Source organism: Crassostrea angulata, chromosome 7 (assembly GCF_025612915.1).
Source record: "Crassostrea angulata isolate pt1a10 chromosome 7, ASM2561291v2, whole genome shotgun sequence".
Taxonomy (NCBI): domain Eukaryota; kingdom Metazoa; phylum Mollusca; class Bivalvia; order Ostreida; family Ostreidae; genus Magallana; species Magallana angulata.
Window position 1 is genome coordinate 17700555 of NC_069117.1, and position 11995 is coordinate 17712549.

Below are 11995 nucleotides of genomic sequence, written 5' to 3' on the forward strand. Positions count from 1 at the left end.
CATTATGTGTTCAGAATTTTTTATGCAAAACATTAGTTTTTCAAATCCCAAACACACATACCCTTTACTGTTTTTTGAAACACGATACTGCTTGTTCTTATTCTTTATTGCAGACTATCCACCATTAATCATACCACCTGGCACGGCTGAAAACCTAGAAGCATATCGAGTGGCTCTTCTCTTAAACATGTTAAATGCACAGTTGTTCTTGTTGAAAACATTGGCCTTGACCGCTGCACCTCCCTGGGTCAAGGTCATATACGCTGAAATTGAGTTGAACTTTGACCTTGACTCTTGCACCTCACAGGAACAAGGTCATTTATTCAACTTACAGTTTTTGTTGTTGTTTGAAACTTTGGCCTTAACTGCTGCACCTCCCAGGGCGAAGGTCACATTTGCTCACATTATAGATTGATATAAAGTTTGAACAATCATTGTATTTGACTACTTAATTGAAAAATATACATATATGTATATATCAGTCGTGCCCAGTATCGCCAATAAATAGTTTACAAAACTTTTTTTTTGTTTGCAATCTCTGAGATGATAAAAATTATACGAGGGTCAATCAAAAAATACGAAGACTTTTGTCATAGGTATGTTACTTAACGTCATATCATTACTAAATTTGGAAGACATAATTTAACAATAGTTTCAAACAATTTGCAAGCAAAAAAATTAATAAATGTCTTTATTTCTAAGAGTTATTTAGAATTTAATCCTGCAAAAATGAGGTCACGGCGCACGGTCAAATTGTGTTACGTCAACAATAATCCGTATTATGTTGAAAGTAATATCTCCATAAATTGGGCTTAAAACCAAATAATATTGAAACTTCAAATTTAGTATAGTCATGGTATTCTATTTACCAAAAAATGACGGGATATATTGTTTTGTCGAACAGATATTAGTAACTAAAGTCAGATAGTTCTCTTTAGAATTGACTAAAAACATCGACGTCGCCGGACGTCACGGCGCAACGAGAAGTACAAATATAATGGATTTAACTCGGGGAAAAAGCCGATATAAGCTGTGAAAATGCTCAATGGTGCAAAAAAGAAGTCAACAATTATTTGCAAGTTTGTGTTTAACTGTAATAAATTTTGTGGGGGTGGTGGTCATTGTATTTTGAATATAAAACAGACCGAAAGAGAGTAGAATATCTGTAAATATTTGGTCAAAAAAGAAGTAACGTAAATCGACGTTCAGGGTTATCCTTACTGTTAACTAAGAGATACACGGTTAGAAAATGAAAAATTTGAAGAACTAACTTATGATTCTCGTACAAATGAGTGCAACTAGATGTTAAGTGGTTCAGTGCCATTTTAAATTGTAAAGAGAAAGGCACAAGAGACTAAGTATGATATAAAGACGGGGTATATCTATAACTGTGCGCGTTTAATCTTGACGCCATGTTTTGAACGTTACTGTGCGCCTTGGTGACCAAACATGATGTTTTTAAAAAGGGTTAACAAAAATACCGCTTCATCAAATGGACTAAAACTTCGCATATCAATAACAGAAGTGTTGGTGCATAGATTAATCTGTTTAGTATGACTTTCATAAAAAATATATGATAGACAGCCACATTGTCTTCGTATTTATTGATTGACCCTCGTACATTAAAGCAAAGCAAAGGCAAATAAGCCAAAAAAAAAATTACACATTTACAGTATCATGTTTCTATTTTTGGAGTGACATATTATAACCGTTTACATCAAAATAATATCAATTTAGCAGAGTTATAATTATACAGTTAGTACAGGTAGAAACAAAATTTTCTTAAGGAGTCTTCTCGTTATCAGACAAACTTCTTAAATAAATAAAAAATTATGATGTTTTTACACAGTCAAACAACCTATATAATCAAATGATAAAATATCACAGTGTGTATCAATTTATACCAATAAGTTGATATAAATATTTGAATTACCTTTCTATTGCTGAATCTAGTTTTCTTAAAATTTGAAGACATTTTGACCATTTTTCTATGCTTTCAATACTGAAACCCAAGTATCTTTTTATTAATTTACATTAAATTTACTTCAAAAATACAGCATCAATGTTATTGTTAAAAAAATGCTAAATAAGCTTATAAATAGTCCTTGTAAGATTTTAAACTTTGATCACCATTTCTATAACAAGTTGTATAAAAGTTAGAAAAAATTTAAGAAAGGATCTTTTAATATTTTTTTCACTTTGATTTAATGAACATTCAATGAAATGTATTTTTGATATTTTGACAAGTTTAAAAGCAAACACGACTACTTCCTTAACTTTTACATTAGGCGTTAAACGCGATACATTCTATTTTAGTAAAATCATATTGTACAGAAATGTACGATCGTCAACAACTAGGCTGTCAATTGCTTGGAAAATTCTCTCTTTTGTGTCAGACTCCTACAAAGACAAGAGTATATTCGAATTATAAAGTAAAAGTTAATGTTTCTAAATAAAGAATAAAAATACACCGTCTGTTTTATAAAAGTGCAATGTGTTCTTACCTAAAAGTTTTATTTTCTTCCTGGAAGGAACAAGTAAAATCAAAATTTACTTTTTATAACAATCACAAGTTTAAGAACACGTAGTTTGAGAAACCATCAAATTTTTATGAGTATATTTGAAAAGTAGCTATTGTAATTATTCAAAATTGAATACCTAGTATTTACCCCTGTTCGTTTGAAGTTCTTCGTAAGGTTCATTTGTATATACAGGATTTTGAAGACTCATTTCGTCGCTTAAAACAGATACAAATCATATATACAATTTGCTTTATTGTATCGTGCAAATAAATAAACTAGTGTTAGAACGAGAAGTTTTTAAGGAAATAAAGTATCAAAAATAATGCACAATGTATATTTACTTTGATCTTGTTTCTCGTATACCTGAAAAAAACCCCACAAACAAATAACATGTGAAAATGTTACAACAATTAGTTTGGAATAGCTAACATTGATTACTAAATACACCATATTATTACAATTTTGTTAATAAATACACATTGTAAACCTGATTTTTTATTTCTATATGTACATCATGTTGTTTTTTTTTTTATAATTATTAACACCAGTTAAATTTGTGAAAAAAAGATTGTTTCAAAATTCCTATTGGATAGTTATTCTTTCTTTGTTACAATTTAAATACAATTTTTCATTCGGAACATATTGAATAATTTTTCTATAACTGTAAATTTTAGCGCCCAATTTAATATAATATATCATATCATATCAAAACATATCATATCATATCATATCATAATGAGGGATAAGTATTGTTAAAATTTTCAAGAAACTTGACTAGTCTTCTAACAATTGACTGTTTCTGATCTCTTTGTAATTAATTTATTTTCGATATACATTTTAAAAAGAGGTTAATTGTAAAAATTTTCAAAATAAAAAGAATTCAAAATTTTATGATTAGAATTGTAGCAAATTACAAACTTGAAACAAAAGTATCAAAACTATAAAAAAATTAACGTTTACTGTATTTTTTCTTCCGCAAACACTGCAGGACAACAACAGTGGAGAGAGCAACGATGATGGCTAGTAAAATACTAGTGGTTGTACCAAATGCCACAGGAGAAAGACATTGAGTGGCATCATCCGCTTTGTTTGTACATAATTATATAAGTAGAACATGCATTTACATGTTATATTTCTTGATCATGAAAAAATTCAATTCACGTCATTTTACCAAACTCTAGGAAGCATTATAATATTGTCTGTGCTTTAAAAAAAGGAAAAAATAATATAACATTTTTTCTATCTTTTATCCAGTAATGTATCTAGCATACTTTAACTCCTATTTTTATGATTTGTGTTTTATACCCCGACCACTTACAAGTAATGGTTAACTTCTTCGCGTTGGAGTACGCAACATAATGATATAGCGACTGGTTTAGTTTGCAGTAACAGTACTGTTGATGATAATTCATCTCTGCTCGGAAAATGATTTTTGACGTGGATCCAGTTTGCTCTACTCTGTTGCTTGGAAGCTTTTGTTTTCCACAAAACCAGCCCCATGAAACGTCTGGATCTCTCAGTTGGGATACCGAACAAACAAGGCCTACGTCTTCCCCTACTCTTACAGTCATTGGTGTTAAAGTAATAACAGCAGGTGGGTCGTCAGGAATATCTAAGTAAAAGTGTTTCAAGGAATATTATAAACCCATCAATTTTATTTCTAAAAACTGTTTATTTTACAGAGTATAAAAGGTTTCTAAATCACCATATCGTGTTTTAGAATCCATATCACCTCTTTATAAAACTGATAAAGTACATGTATTTACACAATGAACACCGTTTGCTTTTTAAGCGCGTTTAAAAATGAATTTGTTAAATTTATTTTAAAAGAAATTAATATTATTAATCTATTACGACAACAACAACTTGATCCAAAGAACCGGTGTTTAGCGTAGAACCCCCCCCCCCCCCCCTCCTATTTGTATTGTTTTTATTCTTACCGGAAAAAAACGGGCCCGTGTTACATTTTCCATCTTTGACGGAAAGAACGCCCTAACACATTATGTACTCCTCGACACAGAATCAGACAATATAGGGTTTCCCCATGGCGAAAAGCCTGCTGTGGTTCTCCCCCTTCTGTTTCTTGATTACAATACAGGAATATTCTGTCTATATGTGAACCTTATGCATATTTTGTCTTGTTTAACTTAACTTATTTATAAAAATGAAAGGTAATAAAACAATTTATGTTAACTTAAATTGATCAATTTTAACAAAACATCTATATTAATAAGTAATCACATTTAAGGACATTTAATTGTAAAGTGAAATGAAAAAAAAATGGCCATCTAAATGTAAATTTAAGCTACTTAATTCCGATGTCAGTAGCGTGTTCCGGAGAAAGTCTGAGGCAAGACGATAGACGATATAAGTAGTAAATTGCATAAAAAATGTAATGCATATGGTAATAATTTTCTTTCCCACAGAATTTTTCGTATAATTACGGCTAATTAATCCAAAACTAGCGTTTGTGCGCAATAAATGCACAATTTTTTCAATGAATAGCACTGTAGCTCCCAAGTCGTCCATCCAATTTTTTTTTCAGACCAAGAGCTACAGACCTGCAGCTAAATTCTCCTATGCAGTTACTCTTGCGAAACGGGAGTGAAACATTGCTTGGACTTGAGTGCAAATCATCAACGCTGATGAGACTCAAGACGAAGTACTTGAAAATAATCAATAATTTCGATGTAATGTTTTCAGAAGCATTATTTTTTTAAGGAAACTTATTTCTGTCATTTTTGAACAGGATGTTATTGATATTCTTTCCATTCTACAAACAAACAAAGCTGTTTGAAAAATGCTATAAGCCACAAAATGCTTTAAAGAAAACAGTGGGACGGACAACTTCATGAACTATGTACATGTATACTATTGCAAAGCATCTAAGTTTGTTGTTTCACCGCTCTTTAGCAGTCTGTATTTACATGTTACTAAAAAATATCTAATGTTCTACCTTTGTTTAAGAAAAGTGACTCATTTCAAATGTCCAATTACAGACCTGTTTCTCTGTTAAGTAGTGTTCCCAAAGTAATTGAGGGCATACATTTTAAACATATATACATTTTTGTTTAATGAAAACAATCTTTTTAATAAATATCAAGCTGGATTTCTACCCTGCCATTCCACAGTATATCTACTGATAGAAACATATGATCATATACTTAAAGCTGTAGATCAAAGTAAATCATGCTGTATGATACTTGACAAAAGCGTTTGACCGCGTCTGGCACAAGGGTTTACTTTTAAAATTGCAGACGGATAATGTCACTGGAAAATGGTTTAACAGTTGCCTAAAACACAGGTAACAATCTTCTTTTAACCCTGTTACACAAGGCTCAGTACTGGATACTCTGTTGTTTCTTATTTATACAAATGATGCATTAGATAACTATCATAATGACAATTCTAGAGAAATTGGTTAAAGTGCATGCGTTATGTACATAGCATATGTTTATTTATATTAATAAAGAAATGTGTAATTAAGTTCAGTGATGAGCCTGTCGACACCGGGTCAGAAATCTAAATAAAATGCTTCTACTGACCACGGTGCGTCAGATCAGTAGTATGCACTTGATCGCATTCACTTATTAGGAGGAGAATGTTGCAGCACAGTATCCGTGCGTATAAAATTGGAGTGCGGGAAACACAGCTCTCCAGTAGTCATCTGGAAGCTGTCATTCTGCCTCCTCTTTTTATACAGGTTTATATAATGTTGCATAAATATTCTTCCTTACCTGACCTTGTATTTATATATTTGTAAACATTATTTTGTATCGCATGCTACGTTGATATGGTTTAAGGGGGAAAAACAAACATTAAATAAATAAACTTTTGTCATATGATTTGAAGATTGAAACAGGAAGATGTAATTGAAATAGGAGTAGAAGGAAATATGATTTATGTTATCTAGATGATATTGAAAATGAGTTTCATTATTTATTGGTCCAGTTTTTTGTAATTTAAGTCACTACCCGGAAGACATAACCTCTTTAAATTCATAAATTGGTTTGTAGTACAAATACTTAACAAAAAATGAACAGTTATTGTAACCGACTTTGGTTTTTATTGCGTATGCTTTTGTGTATTCTCGTACAGTGCCATGAATTTTCAATTTATGAGAAATAGTTTGGATACATCTTATGAAATTAAGCACAATTAATAAATCATAGATAAAAATATTTTGGATTATTCAAGAAACTTTTATATTTTAAACAATTTTCTCGTTTTTATGAAGTATTGAAAACTGAAGCGCTGAAATAGTTGGCCGTTAGATTGCTTTAAAACTGAACGCCTTGGAAAATAAAATTTATCCACGGGGTTATATTTTTTGCGTGATGCTTAAAGGAAAAAATTACAGTATAATTAATATACATGTTTATTTAAAATAATATGAAGTATTGCTTCTGTCACTTACAGAAAATAGTAAATTCAATGACATCGGAAAACTCATCATATTGATAGTAAGAGCTCGAAGATGTTCCTCTGCATCTACATCCGATAGTTTTGTCATCAAAGTTTATATTCAAGTTTAGATATGACTCTAACTGAACACTCGTACCGGATATTGGAGCTTGATTACCACAGAACCACCTCCATGAAATTTGTGGATAACCAAGGGAACTTAAATTGCATTTGGCTTGTATGCTCTCTACAGATCGGACAGTTGAAGAAGACAGAGCATATATCATCGGTTTAGTTGGAGGAGGATCTGCAAAGAGTATTTTAAACCTATTGTAAAGTTTTATATTACATATGTTTAGGAGTTTGGGTGGTCAATAAATTAACCATCAGATATTCCTTAATTTCTAAAAATGATAATTTAAGATAAAATCAGTATCACATAAAGAAAAATCAATGAATGTCAGTTAAAGATTTAAACATTTTTGTGGATATATATCTTCATGCATTTAACAATTCATAATTGAAAAGTAATAAAAATAAAGACATTATTTATTCTATTTGATATTACATATCAAAATATATTTGCATTATCAATGGTATAATATATTAATCACTTATAGTTTTCTCACGGTGATATCTAAATAGATAACAGACGAAAGTGACTCAGACTTACGATAGACATTGAGTATATATCTGTTTGATGAAGTCTCGTTATAGACCAATGAAGTAGATGGCGATGTCGCTCTACAGTAGCAAACTTTCTGATGGTATTTCCACAACAGCGGGAAAGACAGGTAGGTATAGGTAGTTGAATTTGTAATATCACTCATCATTTGCTCGTCACCACAAAACCAGCTCCATACGACAGGGGGATCACCAAGAGAAGACAGATAACACACGAATTTCATTGTATCCCCCTCATAACCACTTGTCGAATAAAAGCGTGACATTGATGGTCTAGATGTTGGAATGGCTTTAAATAAAGAATGTAAATTACACTTTCCCATATAACAATTCATTTCAATGTACGTGCCCTTTGCAAAGTATTTTCTTATATACATATACTTTTTGATAGAGAGAAGTTCAGTTTTTCGGCTGGGTGGTCGTGGCTAGTTTTAGACTTTTTAGACTTTATGAATCTCCTCAGAAAGAAAAATATATGAGGACATACTGAAGTTTAAATAATTGAAATTTTTCTTCACTAAATAATAATTAATATCTAACCTAATCATTTTTAAAAATTCAAGGCAAATCTTATGGCCCTTTTTTTGTTGACCACCCAGCCTCCTTAATATGAATTGTATAAACCTGTTGTATCTCCAGTCTTCTTTATGTAAATGTACAAAATTATTAAATATGAATTTGAAAATTAGTTGCTATTATTTAATTTTTGTTACGCGTATGAAAAAAAAGATACAAAAGAAATCTGATATGCAAGAGACGTTCGAAAAATATCAATTTTATTTTTAAAAGAATATTAATTTGTTCAGGTGCATAATCTTCTTGTGTTAATGGAAAAGCAGTAACATTTTGCAAAGAGATTTTTCCAAAATGCAGTTTAAATTCATTTGATATCATAGTAAATAAAATGTTTAAATACATTTTGTTGAAACATTGTAAATACACAGAAATAAAGAACCACTGGGGGGAGAAATATGCGGCTCAAAACAACGACGCATCCATTTTGACTTGGTAAGCGTATTGGAAACCGAGCACATTGCAAATTTTAACCAAATATGCAGGTTTTATAAGTGGACTAGGTACACTGGAAATCAGAAATCCAAGAGACGTTTGACAAAAACTCGATTTCATTTGGAAAATATTTTTGTTCAGGTACATAATCTTCTTGAGTTAATGAAAAACCAGTGAAGTTTTGCAAGTAGAAAAACAGATTTTCCAAAATGAAGTTTGATATTTTCCAAAATGAAGTTTGATATTATAGTAAATAGATAATGATGAAGTACATTTTGTTGAAATATTGTAGATACACAGGGTTATAGAGGCACTGGAAATGAAGTAGGCGACTCAAAACATTGGCGCATCTATACCGACTTAATAAGCCAATAAAAGCTAGGCACTTAACAAGTTTTTAACCAGGTTAGTGTTTTGTTTTTCATTCTTTTTTTAGCAATCTTTATATGGAAGAGGTAGGTTAAGTGCAAATACGTTAATTGAAACAAAACTGTATGTGCTATATTTGTTGATGTTAGCGCTCTGTTGGGTTTTGTGACCCTGCTGTAAAGCAAACACTCGCCGTGATAATACGTTTTTCAGTATACTTTTATTGCACGTGCTATCCATGATAGAACAGTAGTAAATTAACAAAAACTAGCATGTGGAAATGAGCATGTTCATGTTTTCATCCACTAATTCTATTCTTTGGTTCATTTTGAGTAAAGCAAAACTCCTTTTTACGACACATCTGTGCAGAAACATATATAAATGTCTAAATGAAGTCAAATTGTAAATGGTTTTGTTTTTTGCAATGTTGAATCAACGTGTGTACTTTTATTTGAATTTTAGAATAAACGAAATAATTGTGCAGATTGATGAAAATGGATCAATTTTCACGATTACATTTATTTTGACAACGAGAGCTTATTAAATTCAACACAAAACAAAATATGTTGTGAGCTCAGTGGTTAATTCAAAGAACATTTTTATACGACAGAATCAGTAAACAAAAGTAAAAAGTCACTAAAATTGTGTAGTAAAAATCATCCAAAATTCGCTAGGCAAAATACTGGGATCTAGCCAATCGATTAAATTGAGAAAAATCCGATAGAGCGACGGAATCTGGGCCGTACTCGACAAGCAAATGTAGCGGTTGTTAAAAGCTAAAGAAGTGGCTGTATGTTACAAATTTAGAAAAAAAACTTACTGTCTCCAGCAACATATGAACTCACATACAGCAGGATTATCAGTATTATATCCATATCTATAATGAATACGTTTGTGTATTATTGTAGAGAAAACTTGTATTAATTAAAGACTACGTCGACCAGGAAGTACTGAAGAGGTTTCGGAATGTGCTTTTTTGTGAAACTTTGCACAGTTCACTAATTCTGTCAATAAACGACGCCCCCTTTTTTTTTTTACATTTTGTTAAAAAAACAACTTACTATCCACTGTACAAATGGTGTTATTTCAGATACCCAGACCTTAACTTAGGCTTTTGTCGTCTTCAGTGTTCAGTTTACATTGTACCGGAATTTTACTTATATTCCTTTAATCATATATTTAAATGCTATTTGTCACACACTTTTAATTCATTCACTATGGCTAACAATGACAGTAGTTGTTACCTGGTTGAGAGTACATTTAAACAGTTAGATGCTCTCTTTGGTGGTTCATTCGGATATATTAACATTTGCAAATTTGTCTTTATGAACCAATCAAATAGCGAAAACAATCAATTCTGTGTTAATATTTTAATGACATCATAATGATTACTGCACGAGCTTCTCGCTTTTTGGTTATCATTGTAAACATAAAACCTCGGTTATTTTAACTATTTGAACTATTTGCCTTTTTCAGCATTAACCTCCGGGCTTCACAGGATTTGATCACGTGGCCAACCAACTTCGTTTCCCGGTGAACTTTATAAATTGCTGTTTATTTATTAAACGAAGTTAGCTAGCTTTGCAGGAAAAACAGTTTATATATATACACATTTCGCTTAATCATTTAATCAATTATCAGTAACAGTTTGTGTGTGAATTATTATTATTGGCGACGAAATGTTTAAAATGCCCTTTATTTAAGGTTTGTAGATATAACCCCATACACTATTTTCAAATAAAATGCATAATATTGGTGTTCTTCGGTACATTTGTGTTAACTCTGTCCCATCGACTAATCAGTAACCCGTGTAAAGGGATGGGTATTGTTTATGCTCAGCAAAACCGTCAAACTGAACGTGACGCGGTATAAAGAAAAAACCCCCAAAAAGGAATCGACATAAATTTCGTCGGACATTGCTGTAAAACAATATTTCTTGTAGGGTTTTCTTCCGAATTTATTACACTTTTATATATATCACAAACTTTTATAAATGATTAATTTAAAAGCATCTACATATAAAGATTGTGGGCTGACATCATTTTGTCCAATTGTTTTGTGAGAGGAATTTATCTTGCAATTCGAGTGATTTTAAAAGTCACGTTTTGCCTTTCGATCTTCTTGAAATCAAATTCCATGTATTTCAAACATATATTTGTAAAGAAACAAATAATTTGTAGCTGATCTGCTGACCTTGAGTCAATTTGTTTCTCGTATATATACATATAATATGGCAGGTACATTCCATTTTTACTGATAATTTTTTTTCACTCTTAATATCGTTTCCTGAAATGTTCTCCTTAGACCGTCTTTCATACTTAAACCGGACCTGATACAAGGTAGTGTACCCGATCTGTTTAAAATTGTTATCTTTTTAATCTACCTACATATGACGAAGGGATCATCAGGGAAAAATTATGTGATTTTAAAGTGCTCGGTAATGGGTATCCATTTTCGTCCTTAGAAAACAGTACACAAACTAACTTGATGCGATAAAATATATCAAATTAAACACAATAAACGATTTTACCGATGAACATATTTTGAATTTTTTAAGAATTTTTGTTGTTGTTAAATTTTAACTTATTCAGTAGTTGAACGTCTGCATGTTGGATATTATAATAAATTGAAGTTTTACAGGAGTGGATTTTAAGAATAAGTAGGAAATTTTACACACAGAAATGTGATTTCAGCAGTTATTCTTTTACTTAACTGTTATGCCAGTAAATACCCTACAACATTTTTTAAAGACAAATCAAATGCGCAGATCATAACTAGATCGTAACTATGGGAAGAATTTAAGAGTTTCTATGCTGACTGAGTAATAATTTTGTCCGTACTTACAAGATTAGCGTATTAAATTGCTTATCAATATTATTCGATTTTATTTTGTGATGAATATTTTGTACCAAAACTCTTTGGTAATGCTCCAAAAAATAGGGGTTGATGCGTGCAGTTCGATATAATGAGATCATTCCTTTTGAAACTAGACAGTGAAATTTGTTTGT

General features: G+C 31.1%; 1 protein-coding gene across 3 annotated transcripts; it reads right to left on the bottom strand.

Annotated features, from left to right (window-relative positions):
- Nucleotides 1–1587: 1587 nt before the first annotated feature.
- Nucleotides 1588–10118, bottom strand: LOC128192118 (uncharacterized). 3 transcript variants are annotated; one of them, XM_052864575.1, is made up of 10 exons: nucleotides 10049–10118; nucleotides 9808–9864; nucleotides 7600–7899; nucleotides 6940–7233; nucleotides 3841–4134; nucleotides 3483–3605; nucleotides 2864–2885; nucleotides 2670–2737; nucleotides 2505–2524; nucleotides 1588–2400 (listed from the first exon to the last, which is right to left on the bottom strand). In XM_052864575.1, exons 2-9 carry the CDS (start codon nucleotides 9860–9862, stop codon nucleotides 2514–2516), a joined length of 1167 nt encoding a protein of 388 aa, XP_052720535.1. In that variant the 5' UTR covers nucleotides 9863–9864; nucleotides 10049–10118; the 3' UTR covers nucleotides 1588–2400; nucleotides 2505–2513. The 3 variants fall into 3 exon arrangements, with proteins under 3 accessions (XP_052720535.1, XP_052720533.1, XP_052720534.1); XM_052864573.1 differs by having other exon boundaries at nucleotides 2659–2737; nucleotides 10049–10116; XM_052864574.1 differs by lacking the exon at nucleotides 10049–10118 and having other exon boundaries at nucleotides 2659–2737; nucleotides 9808–9943.
- Nucleotides 10119–11995: the final 1877 nt, after the last annotated feature.